The sequence below is a fragment of the Metopolophium dirhodum genome, chromosome 1 (genome assembly GCF_019925205.1).
Source record: "Metopolophium dirhodum isolate CAU chromosome 1, ASM1992520v1, whole genome shotgun sequence".
Taxonomy (NCBI): Eukaryota; Metazoa; Arthropoda; class Insecta; order Hemiptera; family Aphididae; genus Metopolophium; species Metopolophium dirhodum.
Window position 1 is genome coordinate 141,956,893 of NC_083560.1, and position 22,647 is coordinate 141,979,539.

General features: G+C 28.0%; 1 protein-coding gene across 2 annotated transcripts; it reads left to right on the top strand.

Moving 5' to 3' along the window:
• Window positions 1-14,782: 14,782 nt before the first annotated feature.
• On the top strand, window positions 14,783-22,370 carry LOC132934986 (uncharacterized). 2 transcript variants are annotated; one of them, XM_061001422.1, is made up of 11 exons: window positions 14,783-15,696; window positions 17,781-17,876; window positions 17,938-18,012; window positions 18,073-18,973; window positions 19,206-19,428; window positions 19,493-19,756; window positions 19,815-20,186; window positions 20,259-20,777; window positions 20,877-20,971; window positions 21,059-21,258; window positions 21,329-22,370. In XM_061001422.1, the coding sequence occupies exons 4-11, from the start codon at window positions 18,548-18,550 to the stop codon at window positions 21,462-21,464; spliced, it is 2,235 nt and encodes a 744-aa protein (XP_060857405.1). In that variant the 5' UTR covers window positions 14,783-15,696; window positions 17,781-17,876; window positions 17,938-18,012; window positions 18,073-18,547; the 3' UTR covers window positions 21,465-22,370. The 2 variants fall into 2 exon arrangements, with proteins under 2 accessions (XP_060857405.1, XP_060857404.1); XM_061001421.1 differs by having other exon boundaries at window positions 17,938-18,973.
• Window positions 22,371-22,647: the final 277 nt, after the last annotated feature.

A 22,647-nucleotide genomic window follows, 5' to 3' on the forward strand; every position in this document is an offset into this window, starting at 1 on the left:
TAATTCAGGATCATTTAAAATTCTACAAGCAACTACCAACAGTAAAAAATGATGATACATTTTTTTGCTAACAATTTTACGTAGTACCAGAGCCCCACAATAGTTTTAAAAAAAATCTGAATTGTGTGGCTTTCCAGTGAGTAAATGATCTGAATCTAATTTTTTTCTTTGGAATCCTTTGGATATATATCTTGTAAATATGTTTAAAATTGAATTGAAATGCTTTATTTTGTTTTGAGAAAGTTTACATTTACGATTAACTCGCATTTTGGCACCAAATAATTGCTGTAAAATCCATTTTGTTATTCCAAGATAAAGTAAGTGCATCGAGTCCAAGAATACAGAATTTACTGGGTTAAAGTCTGGAATATCTAGCAGCAAAGCCCTTCCATCTAAATGGTGCTCACGTTGACGTTGTTTTATAAAACCTCTTTTTGTTCGAAGTCTTGAGTTTATGCTGGGATACACTCTTTTTTTATTTATTGTCTTGCCCCTTGTTTCACAACGCTCACATGAGTAAAATCCTCCATGCCCTTTACATTTCTTGATAAATGCTCTTGCAGGTGTATCGCAGGAAAATCCAATAACTTCTATTTTGAAAAACTTTTGGCGAATATTTAAACCATTTTTAACTAAAAAGCTTACTTCCTGGACAAAGTCTTTTAAAAAATCATTGACATTTTTAGGTTTAGAATCTCCACTATACACTGCAACAATAAATGGATTTGAGTTATATTTATCGTGTTCAATAAGTCCCAAGTTAGGCCAAAATTGTTGACTTGAACTATTGTACAATGGTAAGCCGTCAATGTTAAATAATAATCGTATGGTATTTTCAGTATACTCCTCAGAGATTATACCTTTAAGTCCTTCTTCAATACCAAAATATACATACGACCCATTTGTGTTTTTTAAACTTTTCATTACTTGAATGTTTTCATTAGACTTGGTTTGTAGTAAGCCTGTTGCTGATTTAGGTAGATCATGATGATTTTCAGAACGCAATATTTCCAGCAAATTTTTAATTAACTCAACCGTCATGTTGCTTCTGAATCGCACAACAAAGTTTTGTAATTTATCACGAAGGCTTGGTACTGTAGTAGATATATTATAATCATCATTACAGTCCGAATTTGATGAATTTTGAGAAGACGATGATGAAGAAGAAGAATATTTATAATCCATTGGATTGTAATCTGGTGATCTACTTAAGTACTCTAGAGATGAATCTGTTAGGTTAGATAAATCATTATTATCTTCAATGCTGGTTGGCAGTCTTATATGCTGAGATTAATTTAACACATTTCTAACAATAGCAACTTCCAAAGGAAAGTTTGAATTTTCACGTTCAATATCTTGTATTTCAGTTGTAGATACCTGAGTTGATACCTCTGCCTCGATTTCAGTAGATCTTTGAAGTTTTCGATGTTTTTTCAATCGATAATATGCACTATTCATTTTTGATTGATTGTATGAAATTGGTAGTTCACAAACTAAATACCTAACATGAACATCAGAATAGTTTAAATAAAAAAATAGGTACCAGTTTTAAATCTATTTATGATTTTTAAACACAATATGTAATTTATTTGAAGAATGCAGTAGGTACTTCTTTAGTTAAATTTTATATTTAAATGTTTTATAATTACTCATTAAAGCGTATTTAAGTTACGGTATACCTTCAGTTTAAAATAAAACAGTAATGAAATACCTAGGTATATCGCACCTGTGCAACATGACAACTCAAAATTCATCGATTATTCCCCAGATTATTTTATGTAATATACATAGATTATATATTTAAAAATGTGGGGAAAACAATATATCACCAGTCAAACTATCAACGTATGAGCATGTGTTTAACACAAATTATAACACGTCATATAGGATTTGTTTTGATTAATTTATGATCAGTTTGTTTTTGAATGCTTTTCTAACTATCTAGATATTCCTTTTATTGTCCACACATTTTGAGAGTAGGACTCACACTTCCATCCTACTCTACTAGACACCATTCTCTTTTCTCTATCCCTACCCATCTCACCTTGTATGGTCACAACCAGCCTCTCCACAGAATGTTACACCTATTAAACCAACCTTAGTCCTACCACTTTACTTTTTTACCTGTTTTCTATATATAATTGTATTAATTTATTTTCTACTTATGTAATTTATCTACTTTACTATATTTTTGTTAACTAAATGCTCTTCGGGGCGTATAGTAAAAAAAATGAAAATAAAATGATAAAATGAAGGGATGATACATTCTACAGTTGAAAAACAAAAGAATAGACTTTTTAAAGAAGGTTAAATTTACTCTCCCTAGAATGGCCTACAGTCATCTAAACGACAAATTTTAGCCAAATTAAAAGTTTGGTTCCTCTTGGATATACTAAATTTTATGATTGATAAAATATCTTATTAAATAAAAACTAGAAGGCTTCTAGTAGAAGCTATTAAAATTCAAATCAACTTAAATTGTTTAAAATTAAAAATAACTCAATTTAATCAAAAAACTCTAAATAATTAAGTTAATGATCATAAAAAAATTAATTTATTAGGTTTATAAGTTCAATTTACTTAACTTCAGCTTATTAATGTTTTACCCATCCTGAGTAAAAGTTTAAAATGGATCACTATACAAGATAGGTACAATTTTATCTTTGATACTGCCCAACCCTGGGTACAACTAGTAAGTACAATTTATAGTTAAATATTTTTATTTATAAATACTTGTTGGTCATCTTAAGATTAAGACATATATTATATTAATATTTTTTTTTAGATAGTTATTTGCGAGGTTATTTGAATAAAATTAAAACTTGTGCATCTTTAAGCTAATAGACGAAGAGCTCACAACACGAATTCAACGTCATTTTCATTAAAAGTTATGATGTTCTTATTTATTTCACTAAGCATTTCTATATTTGAATCTTGAAGTCTGTTGGTGTTATGTTGGTGCGTGAGGGTGCAGTGCTTAATTACACCCCAGTTAAATTGCACTCAAGTTACGTTATGACCATTAGGTTTGTGATTTAAACCAAATGATAATACATATTATCTTCATAAATTATTTGCATAGACAGCAGTGTCGGACTGGCTCGAAAAGGCCCAGTCCGCGATTTGGAAAAAAGGGCCCCCAACAGTAGCCCAAAAAAAAAAAAGTGTCGCTACGCTCGCAATACAATTTTATGTACATAATTAGTTTTTTTTTTTCAATACGATTGCCATCTTCCATATTTATCATATACATATATTATATTTATATATCATATATTTATCATATAGTCATATAGGCACAATAATTAAATACGTACCTAACTAAAATTGAAACATTCGATATATTTCCTGGTTTTACACTATTTTCAATAGTTATTCTCAAATGCTAAGACATTTTCTGTAGATTCCTTATATTTCCCAGAACCATTGGACTGTTTTTATTATCAGACAGGGCAAATCCCTCCTTTCAGGAATTCAATCCCCAATATACTACACTGGCTACACCGCCGTGACATCAAACATTATAAAGAAAAACACTGTTTCAAATTCTGTCATAGATTCATATTTATTTTAGTTAATATTAATATTAAAGATATAAAAGGTAAAACAAATTAAACAATATAAATTAATAACATCTCAAATCAATAACCTTGATAGTTCTGACGAACTTTTAGCAATAGTATTTACAACAATTTCCTTATCAACAACATAGTCTCTTTCAATATTAATCATTAACAGAGCTTCCATTAAATCTTGAGAAATTAATGATCTTAATTTAGTTTTAATATTTTTAAGTTTGGAAAATGTCCGTTCATCACATGTAACTTGTGTACATGGTAACGTCAAAACAAATTTATATGCCAAGTATATATTATTAAAAGAACCCGTTTGTTGAACGATTTCGTACAAAATATTAAAGCACATCTTAAACAATTGTTACATGTATTGCATTCCAAACTGTGGTCAATATTTAGTTCTGGTTCAGAGTCGGATTCATTGTCAAAAGATAGATCATTTTTTGAAAATGTGTCATTAAAATTTTTAGTTATTGAATCAAATTGTATTGCAAATTGTTGTAGTTCAGAAATTAAAATGTGTACACTTATTTTTGTTAATTTAGCAAGTTGTAATAGTGAGTTTTCAGGTAAACCACTTTTAATATTTTTAAAATTTTTAGGGTCTAAGCAAATACAATCTTTAAGTAATTCTGAATTATTAACAAATCTTTTTTCCATACTATTTATCATAATATCAAGTATAAAGTTGTATGTTTCTATTTTAAACCTATTTTCTGCAGAAAGGTCAGGCCTTTCATCTGATGTTAATTCACCAGGCATTTTTTTTATTTTTGGCACTCTATTTACACATTTATTTTTACTAAACTTATCTTTTATTCTAAAATCTATACTATTTAATTCCAATTCCTCATTAATTTTTGTTATACAATTTTGAACATTAGAAATAAGTTTATTAAATGAATCATCACCATTGTTTCTTTTTTCTTTGATTTGTTTTACTAAACTTGTTGTCATATTAAAAGCTATCAGATAATTTAATGAGCGTGATTGTAAGAATTTTGAGACAGGAGAACTTATAGTAAAAATTTCAAGATAAATAGCAGCAGTTAAAATTATTTCAAATTTTGACCAATTTTGTAAAAGAGTATGAGCCGTGTATTTAGTTTTTGCATCAAATGTTGAGTCACTAGAAGTTATTTCCAATAAAAAAGATATGAATAACAAGAATCGAGAATCTTTTACATTAGGCTCGTTGAACTGAATTATAGAAGATAATGCCTTGTCCTTACTTCACCACCTGGTTGTTCCAATCAAGTTCAATTTTCTGAGTTTATTGTGACTTTTATGAGTTTGTTTTGTTAAATCTGACCATACTTTCATTCTTTTATATGAATCTAAAAGAAAAGTAGCCGATTGTTGAACTAACCCAAATAGAAATTCAGCATTTTTGCAACATTCAGATGAATCTACCATCACTAAATTTAATACATGACCTAGACAGTGGGTATATATATACACGAAGGATTTGCATTTTTCTTTAAATGTGATTGTAAGCCATTATAAACACCTTTCATATTAGCTGCCCCATCAAAAGAGCAACCTACAATATTATTCATATCTAAATTTATTTCAGCAAATTCTTTTGTAATTAAATTGTACAAACCAATTCCACTAGAATCATAAGCCACAACTAATTTTAAAAGTTTTTCATAAACATTTTTTTTTTAAACATACCTAACACAAATAGCAAGCTGATCTAATACTGCAACATCTTGTGTCGAGTCTACTAAAATACTAAAACTTTGGGCTTCTTTTAATTCATTTACTATTTTCTCTTGTAATAATTTACCAATAATTAAAACAAGTTTATTTATAAATGTTTTTGATAGAAATGTTACTAAAGCTCCTCTACCACGGGCCTGAGGAAGATAATTATTATTTTTTTTACCTTTAGCTTTACGTTTTTTACTTAACTCAATACAATCTTTAACATGCATATTCAATACAACATCATAATCTTTAATTAGCAATACTAGTTCCAAAAAATTACCATGATTAATAGTCCTGTCCTCTAAACTATAAGCTGCTTCGTCTTTACCTCTAAAAGCTAACCCTTGCCTACCAATAAAAATTATTATATCAATAAGCCTTTTAATGACTAAACGATTATATTCTACTTCTTTAGAATGAATTTCACTTAAATTAATATTAATACAACTCTCTATATTTTTGTTTAAGTTGGCTTGCAGTAATGCAGAAACTGCTTCACTATGTGTTTTTGATTTTTCATGTTTTTTAACAGTACCATATACATTTTTTGAATTTAAAACTTCTAATCCAGTTACTAAATTGCTAATGTTTTCACGTAGTGGGAAAAATGTCATACAAGTAGTACAAAATATTTTTTTACTGTAAGATAACCATTTACGCTGAACTTTTAGAGAATCACTTAAAGTCTGATAATACATTTTTTGAGGGTCAAATGGAAGTTTATCATTAGTTAAAACAAAAGGTTGAATGGGATGACTTTTTAAAAAAGCTAATTTGATTTCTACTGATTCATTACTGGCGGGTCTAATAAAAAATGCTAAGCTACTTGAAGTAAATGTAGATTCAGCTGATATTGAATTTGGATCCACAACAGAAATACTTTCAGTTTCACCTAATAATTGGAAATACAGATAGTTAGATTTAATATTCAAATTTTATAGGTACAAAAAATAATGTTTAAGATATGAATTACTTGTAGAAATTGTAGAATCAGCCAACTTAGAATTTGGATCTACAGAAAATGTTAATTTAGTAGGAATGCATTCAGTTTCACCTAATTATTAAAATCACACAAGTTTAAATTTTATATTCTCAGAACACTATAGATTCAAACATTTAAATTAAAAATATTAATTACTTGAGGTAATAGTAAACATAGCTAATTTTGAAACTGGGTTCATATCAAATGACAGCGATTCAGTAGAAACCATACTTTCAATTGCATCTTATAATTGAAAACACACATAGTTAGATTTTTTTTTTTTTTATTTATTATTAAGTTTAACGGGACAAGCCCTTTTACATAGGATATAATACATAATAATCAAGAACAACCATACATATAAAATAATTAATACAGTTTGAAAGGTGAATTATAACAAAAATTTACATATATATAAAATAATTAAATTTCAATTAGATAGTAGGTATAAAGCTTTTGATTTAAAAGATTCACGAGACATAAAAAAGAAATCGACTTCATTACAAATTGAATTACATAATAATAGAGCTCTAGGAAAAAATGAATCTGAACATATTTTTTTTTTATAAAAAGGTAAATAAAATAAACAAGAGTTTCTAATCGAATAATTATGAGTACAAAAACTAATTTTACTTAATAAATCAGAACAATCAATATAATTATTAAGAAGATCATAAATAAACATGACGTCAGATAACTTACGCCTAACCTCACAAGGCTGAATATAAATAGAATTAGCTACTAATGAAAACGAATCCCTGGAAATAGGTAAGTTTAAACGAAACGCTATAGACCTAAGGAATTTATACTGAACATTCTCAACCAATTTATCAGTACAATTTTGAGCCCAGATTATTGAAGCATGTGACCTAACAAGAGAACAATAGAGCATCTTTAATGTAAATACATTTTTAAATTCCTTAGTATTTCGTAAAATAAAACCCAGCATTTTAAGACATTTATTTATAACCATATTTGTATTAATAGAGAAAGATAAATTATTATTTAAGAGAATACCCAAATCTTTAACCATTTCCACTCTGTTTATATTAATATTATTAATTTGATAATTAAAAATTATAGGATACATTTTTTTAGTGAAAGAGATAGCATTGCATTTATCAATATTAATTGGCAATTTATTTTGTTCACACCAAATACTAAACTTATTTAAATTAGCTTGAAGATTAAGTGCATCATCTTGGTTTTTAATAGTAGAATAAAATTTGGTGTCATCAGCAAACATTAACACATTGACTGAAAAATCGAGAACAAATGGTAAATCGTTTATAAACAAATTAAATAGTAATGGCCCTAAGTGCGAGCCCTGGGGTACTCCGGAACTTACAAAAATGACTTTAGATAATGAATCAAACAATTTAACTAACTGACATCTATCCGTTAGGTAGGATGTCAACCAATTAAGAAAATTACCATGAATACCAAATCTTTGAAGCTTAATTATTAGTAAATAATGGTTTACTTTATCGAAGGCTTTACTAAAATCTGTGTAAACTGAATCAATTTGTACGCCATTTTCAATGGAGTTAATTAAATCGGTATGGTAAGTCAACAAATTTGTAGACACAGATTTTTTAAGCCGAAATCCATGTTGGTTAAGACAAATGTAATTATATAGTAAATTAGATAATTTTTTTGTAATTAAAGACTCAAACAGCTTAGGTATTAAAGATAATTTAGAAATTGGTCTATAGTTAATAACATTACATTTATCGCCACTTTTAAAAATAGGTACCACAAATGATTTTTTCCAAATAGTTGGAAAAGACCCAGATGACAAGGATAAGTTAAAAAGATTATGTAAAGGTTCAGTAAGAACATTTTTGCATTCGATTAAAATACTTGGTGGTATTCCGTCAGGACCCGCACTACTAAAAACATTCAATGAGCTTAGAGCTTCAAAAATTTCATTCTCACTTATATACCAAGAGGATAAATTTAAATTAGAAATCATATTATCAGCGTCATAATTGGTAAAAACATTACCAAGTGAATCAGACGTTTCGTATACACTTGAGAAATATTGCGGAAATAATTGAGCAGACTCTTCAAAACTACTGGCCGTAATATTATTATATGACATATTTTCGGGAATGGAAGATTTATTAGATTTTAGCTGTTTAATGTATTTCCAAAATGGTTTTATATCTGATAGTATTTTATTTTCTAAATTAAGAATAAAATTTGAGCTACAATGCATTGACATAATCTTACATTCTTTACGTAGTTTGGAAAACTCAAGATAATTAGATTGTAAAGCACTTATTTTGAATTTTTTATGAGCCAATTTTTTTAATTTTACAAGTTTACGTAAATCCGCATTAAACCAAGAGGGACACTGGTTGTTAAATATTTTACTTTTAGGAACAAACAATTCAATAAAATGGTTTATAATTTCATAAAATTTATTAACAGCAGAGTCAATATTCAAATCCTTAAATGAATGATTGAAATCAATACTAGACAAACATTTAGAAAGATTATAAAAATCGGATTTAAGAAAGTTATAAAAAGTGAATTGATTTGTACCATCATTCACAAATGAGTGATCAAAATTACATATTAAGTCTAAAGGAGGATGGTATTCATCAGCTAAGGGGACAAAAGAACACCCTTTATTGACCATTATTTTATCAATATCACTAAAAATAAGATCTAGAGTTCTACCATTTTTATTTTTTATAAAATTTAATTGCTTTAGGTTTAAATATTGAATAAACGAATTAACAACAACGATTGCAGTAGGATGAATTACACGAGAGTAATCCACGGTCCAATCAAAATTATTCAAATTATAATCACCAAAAATAAGTATTTTATGATCAGGGTTACTTGAGGTAATGTTTTCAACCAAATCGCAATGTTCATAATAAATGTCTCTACTGATATTAGGAGGAATATAAACACAAATAACTAAAATTTTTATGGACCTAAAAATAATTTTTAAAAATATTTGTTCGATTCCAGTGATAATTGGTACATCAATTCGATTACATTTTATACCAGATCGTATACCAATTAATACACCACCACCCCTAGATTCTTGTTCATTTTCTCTGTCCATACGAAAAATATGAAAATTATTGAGACCTAATTCTGCATTACTAACTTTATTTTTCAGCCAAGTTTCAGTCAGGAGTAATAAATCACAATTAAAAACCCTTGTACAATTACGAAAATAAAACAATTTGGTCAATAGACCTCTAACATTCTGGTAATTAGCATGTAAACTTAAAAATTTTGAGAATTATTTACAATTTTATCAATATTAACAATACCCGGTACACCTTTAGTAAATTTGATAGTGATATTTTGTTCACCACTGGATTGGCGTGCGGCTAATTGATCCCGTAATTTCTTCATTTGTTCACGTTGAAATAGTGTTCTATCTGAACTTATACCAATATTTGAAGAATTAGGAGGGAGGCGAGATAAAATATGTTTCTTATTTTTCAATATATCGAAAGCGTCGCCAGCTGAAGAGAAAATTGCTTTAATTGGACGATGTTTATTGGGTTGATAAGACTTCCCGAGACGAATAACTTTAATCGGTGTTTTGTTATCGGACGATGTACCTTTGATAATTTTAGATATTTCTTCCTTATCGTGAAGTACTCTTTCTTCAATATTACTAGACGTACATTCCGGAATATTATAAAATAATACATTAGCAGCCCGAAAATTTCGTTCGTTCATTTCGTTTATTATAAATTCGTCAGATCTCGATGAACACGAACTATTCTTAAGATTTTAAACCTCAATTAACAAAGAACTGATTAGTTTTTTCAAATCCGGTAATTCATTTAGTCCTTTATCGCACGAATCACAAAAATATTTTAGTTTACGATTTTTCAAAGTAAGACATTTAATCTCAGAAGCTAATAACCCGGAACACTTGTGATGAACAAGTCTCGGGCAACTGTCACATTTTAATTGAGTGTCAAGATCATTAAATTGAACCTCGCAAACAACACAACTATTAGTATTCAAAACCATTATAATAAGAAAACCGAACTAATGTGATCAAACTGATTTAAAATTGAACAATAATAAGTAAGTACTGATAAAACAGGTAAACGCAACGGACGTGTTGTCTAATCGACGGTTAGAACCAAACTATTTAATATTTATATAACACTTTATAAGTTCAAAAAATAAATTTTAAAATTCAAATTTCTTGTAATAATATTATGGATACTGGATAATGACTATTTATAATATTAATTACATACTATTTATGTATAGTGAGTAGTGGCTAGAAATTAGAATAATTAATAATAAAATATGCGTTATTGTCTTATATTTTAACAACCTATATAACAAAATTAAAATAAAATATTTTTACCTTTCACAGGTTTCAGTGGTTTCACACTTGTAGAAAAACTAAGTTTTTTTTGACTTTTGTCATTTGCACATTTAAGAAATTTTCGCTTTTCTATCTCTTTTTTCTTTTCGGAACCAGCTTTGTGTTTCCTTTTATACATCACGATTCACGAATCACGGACTCACGGTTAAAATAATTACGGTTAACGGTTTACAGATAACACTACAACAGTAATAACTAACAACTTACAAGATGTCAATTCGAAATGAACCATTCAACCGACAATGTTGTATTAAAATCTTTAAATTTAGCTTTAAGGCCATGATAACAAATAACCATATTCTAAGCAAAATAATTGAACAATACAACATAGTTGAACTATAAATTATTATTCTTGTAATTTGTATCATTTGATTTATGATTATAATATTAATAATTATTTACCATAGATAAGAATTCTAAATCTAGAACGGCTTGATTATAAGAACATATTATTGACTTTACAAGCTATTTATAACCTTGCGGGCTGCCTCCTCATGTGCACGAGTACAATAATTACCCAAAATATAATAATTCAGTTACAATCAGTATTCAGCGGTAATGCGAATACCAAGTTGTACGCATATGCCAGTATAATATAATATAATATTATTTAATAGTCACAAGAATTGAACAATTTTACACTATTTATAATCCATGAATCCATATTTTTTGTATATAAACAGCTCCCTATTAAATTCGTAGAATGATAATAACAATGTCATTATTTTAATAATTATTGAGAATTTTTCAAGGTTGTAATCAATTTGAAAGAAAAAATATTTATTTCGTATTTCTTTTTACTCTAAATTAACAATAATAATAAAAATAGGTACAAAATCAGGGGCCCCCAATTACCATTATTAAGCCGGGGCCCCAACCGCAATTGCGGACTAGCGGTCCGGGCCAGTCCGACTCTGATAGACAGACCAAAATAGTTGGTGCTTTCGTGAAACCAGACCAAGTTAAACTTAAAAAAAAGTGCTCGTAACTTACGTCATTTTTATTAAGATCAAACCCGGAACTAAAATAAAGTAATTAACGTGTAGATCAAGAATATAAAACGACAGACTGAATATTTTGGTGTTTTATACTTACCAGAACGCATTAAAACATTATTTAAACATTAGATAGGTACATAAATAACATATTTTAATACATATTTATTTATTTTATTTATTTACTTATGTATGAACGGGCTAAGAGCCCAATAGTACAACACAATTTGTAGTAATGAAAATGAATATTATAACAATAAATAGGTAAACGCCAAACAATACACGGCGATTATATACAAATAAAAATAAAACAATAATTAAACAAAGGTAAAAACAGTAATAAGTAATAACAGATTAAGTATTAAAAAAAAAATAACAACAATGAAATAGAACTTACTAAGAAAAGCATAGGTGCTCATTACAAATGCGCATCATACGATGGATTGGATTATTTCTACCATAGTTGGTGCTGTGGAAAGGAACAACAAAGGGAGAATTAGACTTTATTAAGCGAGAGGGAACTTTAAAATTAATTAGAGAAAGGAAAGAGGGAGCATCCGCACGTCCGTCAATCAGTTTATGCAAAAATACCAAGTTAGCATCAACTATTTTTATCAACTAAAAATTATATTTTGTATTCGAATATATAAAAGAAAGTGTTAAAATTATTTTAATTTACATCATTAATCCTTGTGTTTTTAGATGTGATTTTGTTGCCAATTACTAATCAGACTCGTCACTACTAGTATCACTTGCTTCATTTTCTGAAAAAAAAAATTATGAATTTTGTAAAATTAACTATAGTTCTTTTTATTATGGGGATCTGAATGTATTGTACTCACCGTTATCACTAATGTTTTCTTCTTCGAAACTATTTCTTATAACGACATCTTCAACAAATGCTGGGTATTGCGGAACCACAGTGGAATGTACGAATTGTCTTCTTCAATCCAACCATTATCCACAGGGATGAAGGTAGTTGGAGTTTTAGAAATAGCATTTCTCCATATACTGCATATATAATTAACTCGAAGAATTTGTTGTTGTAATTCTTGGTGGCATGGTTGACGAATCAAATTTTTTTAATTTAGCTTTAAATGTTCCTTTGTCTTTTTTAGGTTTATATGCATTACAAAATATTTCAAACATTGCTTCATTAACAGTGACTACATTTTTTATTCCATATATTTGACATACAAATTTTTCTACTTCAGAAAATGTTTCTGAGGATATTTTTTCTGATATTCCTAAATCACTTAATGACTTTTGAAAACTTGAATTTTTTTCTAATATTTTGAATGGTTTCTGTTTTCCTTTTCTATAAAATGCTGGAGTAAAATCACAGCCTGTCAATGCATGAAAAGCTAATAGTGATGCAGAAAGTTCAATACCAAGACTTAAGAACAATTTTGAAACATCAATGTAACGCAAATTATTTGTTGAAATGAGACCCACTTCAAGCCAAACATTGACAGAGTTGATAAATTTATACATGTTACCCAAGATAATTATTAAAATTCGTCGTATATAAAAAGTCGTATCATTACACCTTATTATTACTTGTTTTTCTGGTTCTTCTGATATATGATATAAATGATAAATAATTTTCGTGTCTGCTTCTTCGTGGTTACATGATAATAATTCATTTATGCTTCTTAAGACATTACCATTATGCACTATGAATGTATAGTTACAGCTTTTATGGCTTAAATTTATTATTTTATTTCCAATGAAAACAGGTAATTGAATCCAATGTTCAATTAAAAAATCGACAAATGCTTCTTTAAAATGGCCATTTCTCAACTCTTTTATAAAATCAGCAGGTCTAGTTTGATCGGGTCCAGATATAACATATTTGGAATTGTTTTGAATAGATGGAGATCTTTTTTTGTGTTCACTATCTTTAATCGAAGGGGAAAAATATTGATCGAAAACTATATCTATTCTATTGGCTTTATATCGTGTAATATTTTTTAAAAACATCGTAGAAATACTACCAAAAGTTTTTGGAAACTCTCTCATTAGATATAGTACAAAAAATCTCTCTATTATGACTACATCTGGGTATTCAGGTGGTACATTTGGTTGACTAATTTTTTGTTCTAAAATTTTCATTAATGCTGACTTATCAGTTTTGTACATGGTTCCATCTAAATGACACATAGAGGTCGGAATAGGTGTCAATGGATATTTTAAAGTTTCAAATACATCTATTTGTTTTTCTAGTGAAATTCATGTGACAAAACCCACAACAAATCTCGTTCTTTACATATTTTAAGCGTATTTGGTACAATTTGTCGTAATTCATTATCATTATTCACCAATGTCCCAATCATTTTTGGTTTTTTCCTATAAGGTGTTACTTCTGGTGTTATAGCCTCAAACGTTCTTCTTTTTTTTTTATTTTTTTTTTCTATATTAATATTATTTATATCAGTTATTATATCGGATGTATTTTGAATAGATGGCAACGGTAATTGTTGAACAATTGTTTCATAAGAATTTTCTTCGGGCTCATTTTGATAAAGAATCCCTACTGTGTCATAGAGTGTATCTTTCCCATTCGATGTTTCAACAAATCTATCAAAGTTATCAAATGCAACACCAGTGGAAATTTTGGGGAAAGTAATACACCTGGCGGGCATAGTCCTAACTGATTTATTGATGAGTATGTGAGTTCGGTTTCTAGTTCCTCAATAACATTATAACTGGTACATTGATTGTATCTATTAAGAATATCAATTACTTTTCTACTACTTGTTAAACTTTTTAAGGTTATTCCAAGTGTTATTTGCTTTGACGGCTTAACTCGTCCATTAGTCACAGCATATACTAAGTCACTTGCCAGTGATTCAACTTTACGGCGAGTTTCATCACTGTTTCTACGTCTTATATCAGGGCCTCCCACCAAATGTGTTATAAAATTAATTAATTTATCAGGTAACGAACATTCTCCTTTAATTAAATCTTCAGTGCTCACATTTTCTGGCAGATTTTCCTTTTTAATGTTTAAAATTTCCCGGCGTAATATTTGAGCGACATTCAATAATTCAGAATTATTTTTGATGACACGTTGGATAATGGAACGTCGATATGAAGTATAATTTTTTTATTATTTAAGAGGACGCCACACCACTCGTAATTCGGTTGTAAAAACTGTTTCGCGCGGGACAACTTTTCTCGCATTATAATTTTAATAGAATAAACAAAATTTTACTACATATAGAGGACAATTTTATCTATGTCGTAGCGTTTTTATTATTTGGATAACATAAATACGTTTAAAGTTATAGGTTTGAGAACATTTGACTTTTTTGTATTTTTCAAATGATTGTTAAAAATTATTGGGTAGTGCTATCAAAAAAAAAACGACGCTACGACACAGATAATTTTCTTCTTAGTAAGGATTTACAATTTTGGTAATTCTAATGTTAATATTGAGGGAGTAATGTTGTCCCGCGCAAAACAATTTTTAGCATATGGAATTATTGTAAAATAATTTTTCTAATTATTATCGAATTATTCCCTGGTGGCGTAAAACGACAAAACGCGGCTTCCCCCACTCCATTCAAGCACTCGCGTTTTTCGTCATCGGCCGGCACCGGGCAGCCGCGCGACAAATTGTGACAAAAATAAACATTTCCGATAATCAGAAGTCGATAGACATACTATTATTATCTTGAATAATGAATATAGACCATATCTAAACTTATTTATAAGCTACACTTGATTATGTCGTCGACCGTCGTAGTCACCATATGACAGAATACGCTGTGGAATTACTATATTATATTACGATACCTATTATAATTTAGCAATATCAGAAAGGCCTTTATATTAATTACTCATTATATAAATTGTATTTAATTTTTATGCTGTTGTATCTAACCATATTTTTTTTCGTGCCAAAATTGTATTAACCATTGTTAACATAATGTCACCAAAAAAAATTCGCGTCATCCAAAAGAAAGGAGCCCGATCGGGTAAGACTTCTTTAAAAAAAAAAATGAAAAAAGTTCGTAATGGGGTTCGTAAGGATGTGCAGTAAGTACTTTTAAATATAAGCTTCAAAATAAAAATACATTATTTCATGTCCTATTTTGTGACTTTTTGTAAGTAAAATATTATGTTATTTTGTAGAACATAATATGTTAAATTATAACTATACAGGTATATATAATAGTTTTATTATTTTATGAATATTACTTGATTTATATGCATATGTTCATATATTTTATATTGATGTGAGTCTCGTATAAATTTGCAAAAATATTTACGATTTACATTTTTTTACCGTTCAAAAAATTGAGTGATCACTTTATTTGTATACTTCTATATTTTTATCGAGATTTTAGAATTATAATACAAATCAATATTTTATAAAATTATATTGATTGATAATATGTTTTTAATTTGTAACATTTTATTAATTATTTTTATTTAAACACATAATAGAAAACTATAATTATTAATTATTATTTTTAATAAAGGGATTAAATACTAATGCTTTATTTTATATTTGTCTTGCCTTCTTTACATAATTTTGTAAAAAAAAAAATAAATAGGTACACTATAAATTTAATTTTAATAAAAATTTACTAATTTTACCGTATTTTACCTAACAAATTACCAAAAAATTTTTTTACGTAAAATACTTATCACTTATATTTTATAATACAAAATAAAATAATATATTATATAAGGTATTATTATTACTTAATTTTTTCCTATTTATATCAACAATGTAGGTATCTGCTATTTAATTGTAATAAAATATTTTAGATTCTGAGTGAAACGATGAATGTATTGATTTTACAATGATGTGTGTTTTTTTTTTTATTTTTTTATTTATTTTTTATTTTTTTTTTATTTTTTTTTTTTTTGTGTCTGTCATCACGTTTTAGGACAGTAAAAGTGCTTGGATTTTCGACTTCAGTAGCTTTTCTGATAGGAAAGTGAATCTAGTTGGTACTTTGGGGGGTCAAAAGTAAAAATTTTCCAATAGTTTTCACAAGCGCCGGGAAAAACAACATAAAAATTAAGGAAAAACGGAAATTTTTACGCAAAATCGGTTTTTGACAAATTCGAATTTGGTTTTTGGTGTAACTTTAAAACAAATGACTGTAGGAACATGAAATTTTTACTGGCTATTTATATATGCCTTTTCTATACACGATAACATTTTCAAAATATTTTGATTTATTTTGAACTGTTTAGGGACATTTTCATTTTCCATTTTTTTTTAGATTTTTTTCTAGAAATATCAATAAAATTTTATTCGTTGGTCAAAAAAGCTTGAAAATTTAATAGAAGGCTCCTAGTAAATTGTTCCGAAGGCAGATGAAAAATATTAAAAATCGTTAGTCACAGTTTTTTTTTTTATAAGCATTTAAAGTTCAAAAATTGACAAAATATGGAAAAATCACGAAAATTAGCAAATTATTTTGAAAGAATTCGTAAAAATTTTCTTTTTAAATCTAAGATTTAAAAATGTAATACAAGATTCCTTATAAGATTATCTACCTTTATCAAAAAAAAAATTTCTATAAGAAAGTATAGGTACTATTATAGGTCAATTTTTTTTTACCGATTTCTAATACCATAGATACGTATGTAATATGTTTTAAACCTAGACTGACATACCGTCTCCACTCAGAATCGTTTTTCTTATACAATGATATTATATCATTGAATTCAAATTTAAAATCATCCATTATACAGTGACCTACTTGTAACCTACTGTACATGCAGAAGAGCGACATCCACTTACCCACCTTTTTTACAGTGTATTACCACTTTTACCTAATGATTAAAAATTAAATTATATTTTTGTATTGCATATATTTGCTATAATATACATCTTATACTTTTTGTTTATAAAAATTTAAATAAAATTAATAATTAATTATTACTGCAAAATTAAAATCAAGTACCTACCTATTTATGTTTGTATTCAATTTTTGAATTACTTGACTGGGTGTAATAGTGTACCTAAATAATTAGTTATTACGAGTAAATAATAATTTATGCAAAGTTAAAAAAAATATACAAAAAATGGTATTCAAAAGTGACTATATATGTTATGAAATAATTTTTCAACATTTTTTTTTGATTTTATATTTATTTAGAAATGAAGATTTAATTAATGAATTAAATAATGTAATTCCGTCTTCTAATGCAGAAAATATGATTTTGAATTATAACTCAACAATTGTTTACAATAAGTATGCATATTTGTATTTTCTTTAGATTATATTTTAATCTATCAATTTTTTTTTAATGCAGTGTTTTAGTACACGATTTAAATCTTGATGAAACGTCTGTATCGTCTGTAGTGAATACATTATCATCGGATATAAAGTAAATATTAAAACCAAGTTAAATTATGAATATATTGAATAACTTTGTTATTTTATGAAGTAATTTAGATGCAACATTGATTTTTCCTGAATATAAGGCCTCATGTTCTCGATTAGAGTGAGCAAAGATTTAATACTATTTTTCTTATAAGTACTATAAGTATTTACAAATAAATTAATATGGGCATAATAATAGTGTATAATATAATTAACAATTATTGTAGAGACAACAATATTTCTGACCATAACCTAAGTGTTATGTATACTGCATCTGAAGATAGTTTATCATCGGAAAATACTACAACTGCCGAGTAAGTGTGTACAAAAAAACTAGTGTTATGCAATTTAATTTAATTTTAATTTTTTACTAGAACTTATAATATACTGTAAAACATTTATTCAACTATGTTATTTTTTGTTTTTTTTTTTTTTGAATTCACAGACCTTTAACAGGCCGAAGAATTATTGATATTTTTCACTTTATCAATCAAATCCAAAAGGTACACAGTGGTGGGTTCGGTTGTTCATTTATTGACATGGAGTATCAGAAAGAAACATTTGTAGGATTTCAGTCGATTTTAACATTCAAATGTAAAGTGTGTAACATCAAAAGTAAACTTTATACAGAAAATCCTAAAACAGTACAAGTCCCAATTAATAAAGCAACTGTTCACGGCTGTCAAGCAATCGGTATTGGTCACACACAGCTGTCTGAATTGTTTTCATTTCTTGAAATCCCATCGTTATCGATTAGTGGTTATACGAAAGTACAAGAAAACGTAGCTGATATTGTGCATGCAACAGCATGGGATGAAATAAAAAAAGCTGGTGAGGAAGAAAAAAAAATGGCGTTGGAGTGTGGTGATATAGACGTAGATGGCACACCAGTCATCACAGTTGTTGCAGATGGGCAGTGGTCTAAACGCAGCTATCGGACAAAATACGACGCCTTATCCGGAGCAGTAAGTAGGCTAGAGTTTGCATATTTTTTATTAATCATTAAAACATAACTTATTGATATATAAATTTGTTTTAAAGAAATACAGTCATACTGCATATGTAATTAAAACTGTAGTTTTGTTTGTATGTTTAATTTTTTTTTACCTTTAGTACATATTTTGGTAATATATCTAATATAGTATATATAGTTTGGTAATAATGATAATTAAACCAAATCTTATTTATTTCATTTAGGCTACGATAATTGGTTTTAAATCTAAAAAAGTGCTTTTCGTTGGAATACGCAATAAATATTGTTGTATTTGCCAAAAATCGAAAAATAGTAAAAAAGTCGCACCTGATCATCAATGCTTCCTCAATTGGAAAAAGTCCTCAACAAGTATGGAGGCCGATGGCGTGGTTGAAGGATTTATGAAAAGCGAGGAAATGCATGGATTAAAGTATAATTGTTTAATAGGTAAAAAAATTAAAAAAAAATACTTGGTAAAATAAAAAAATTGTGGCATTTAAAAACGTAATAGGTGATGGGGACAGCAGTGTGACTAAACGCTTAAATGAAATTCAGCCGTACGGTCCCAATTTTCACATAAGAAAAATTGAGTGCCGAAATCATTTGATGCGAAACTATGCCACCAAACTTACAGTGATTGCTAGAAACACAAAATACCCACTTCGTGTTCGAAAATATATTCTATCGAATATTTTACGATTTAGAGGTGATATCACAAAAGCAGTTATACATTGGAGAAATATAATTGGAGTAACGAAATTAGAAAAGATAAAAGGTATTTTGTGGAAAATATTTTACAATTTATTATAAATTGAATGATTTTTAATTTGTAGGTATTCAAAGAGATGTTGCTAACGCCCCATACCATCGACTTGGTCAGCATCTAAAGTGTGATTCTTATTTTTGTAATGGATCGAAAAATAATGATTTAAACTTAGTGCCAGAGGCTGAAAGCTCTGGAATGATGAATGAAATAAAAAACTATGTATCAAGACTTGTTTTAAATTCCGAAAGTTTGTTAGAAAATAAAAATAACAACATGTGCGAACAATTTAATTCTTTAATAAACAAACACATAGCCGGTAAAAGATTAAATTTTTCGAGTAAAAGAAGCTATAATACTAGGGTAGAAGCAGCCGTAGTTTCATTTAACTCTAAACAGTATCTAAGAAAAATACACAAAAAGATCTCCAACTGTAGTCCAGGTGTGTTGTAGTAAAAAGTTTTAAAATTTTGAAAAAGGTATCTACATTAAAAATAATTATTTTGTTTTATAGGAAAATTTGGGAAAAGATTCATAAAAAATTATGAACGAATAAGAACCAACACATTAAAAAGAAGACAGTTATTCCCAGAAGCTAGAAAAACTAAAATTATTTGTACTGACGGTCCAGATGCTGACTATGGTTTGGCAGAGCCGCTAACAAACCAATATTCACCACAAGATTTTGAAAAAAAAAAAAAAGAATTCCTTACATCCTTAGAGAATGCAGATATTAAAAAAATTGAAGATGATACTAGAAATCAAAGTGAAAGTGAGAAGTGGTACTATGAACGCAAAAAACGAATTACTGCCTCTAGATTCGGACAAGTTTGTAAAATGCGTTCTAGTACCAGTTGTAAAAACACCGTGTACAATATACTTTATGCTGGAAATGTCCAATCTAAATATTTACAATACGGCAGAGATACGGAGCCTATCGCTCGTAAAAAAGCAGAATGTATAATTGGCGAAAAAATACAAATTTGTGGTTTGATAGTGGATCCTGATGAGCCATACTTAGCAGCAAGTCCAGGTAAAATATTTGAATATTAGGTATTATATTATATTATTTATGTTTTATAATTTAATTTACGTATACAATTTAAAATATATCGGGTCTAATATTATATAGATGGCTTGATTGGTAAAACGGCAATTATTGAAATTAAATGTCCATATATTGCAAAAGACACTTCAAGTGCAATAGATGCTATTAACAAAAAATTAGTAAGTCATGTTGTTTACATATTATTATAATCATTGCGTATACTTTAAGCCTGTAGTTTTACAATTTCATTTTTTTAAACTTTATAGTTGCCATATTGTAACATAGTAGATAATTGTACAAAACTTAAAAAAGATAATATTTATTATTATCAAGTAATGGGCCAGTTGCATATTACCCGCAGAAAATTATGCTATTTTGTAATATATACCAGTAATTGGATTACGGTAGAAAAAATTTATTATGAACCAGAATTTTGGACTTCTAATATGGCAGAAAAATTAAAAATGTAATTTATTATCTGACCTAACTTAATAATATTTTAAGTAAGTACATTTTTAATTTGTTTATAATTTTAGGTTTTATATGGATTGTATGCTACCTGAAATAATTCAACCACTTTATCCAATAAGAATGTTGAAGTCCGATATCAAAGAGCCTGAGCGTATTATTAAAATTATGACCACAACTAATAATAATTTTAAAAAAATGTGACCTTTATTCTCATCAGTTATTCTATAATATTTTTAATAAATGTGAAACGTGTTTTTAAAAATATATTACCATTTCAGATTTTATTTAGAATGTTTACTGCCAGAAATTGTCGATCCACTATATGGAAAACGATTTTTGAAAAGTGATATTAGAGAGCCTGACCAGTGACCACATTAAACACCAAATTAATAAAAAATAAAAATATACCTATATTAGTTTCATGTATGATATAATAGTGTTAACATTATAATTGACAAATGATTACCAATAGGCAATACTGTATTTTTTATTTAATTTAATTTGAATATTTAATAACTCAATAGCATATATAGTACCAACGGTAATCGTATCTTTGTAGAGAAAGGTAGAATCTTAAAAATAATAATAGATAGCTTTGATACGGGCTACTGTATCATCTTTAAGAAGTACCCAAAAACTGTAATTTAAAACGTATACCTACCTATGTAGTAGCAGTATAACGTAAAATCATATATTCAATAATTAAATTACTAAAAACTAATACCTATTTAGATATTTAGGTAGGTAATATTAGTTTAGGATACTGTTATAAAGTAGATATTATTTACTGTATTGTTTATATTTTGTATGGAGTAAGCATCTAATAATGCAATAATTATAAGCTGAGTCGCCGAGAAGGTATGCGCGAATATTACGGCGGAAACGCGTCATAATATAAGGTGTTTACATTTTATATTTACGCGATCAGACACAGTCGAAGGTTGAGGAAATAATAAACATCGCTCCCGAATGAGCACAATCGTCCGCCGGTCGCCGACAACGAGTATTGGGCGTGGCTTAAACGCCGCGTGCTTGCGCATCGTGAAAACACTTAACAGCGCGTTCTCTCGGCCGTTCTATTCGTTTCGCTTTAGGTGTAGCGTCCTCTTAATGCTTCAAACTTAACTTTATTTTCAAATGTTCTGTTTAATTTATCTTCGAGGTGTTGTGAAGTATAAGATGAGTCTACAAACAAGCCATCACTGATTTCACATAATAAGTTTAAATATTCGTTATGTAAAACATTTAATAAAATAATTTTTTTTAATTTTATTATGGATTGTTCAATTTCATCACAAATAGACAAATACGCAATATTATGGAAATTACGGTTTATATGCCAAGGGGATTTTTGGAAATTAAGATGGTCTGCATTTTTTTTTTA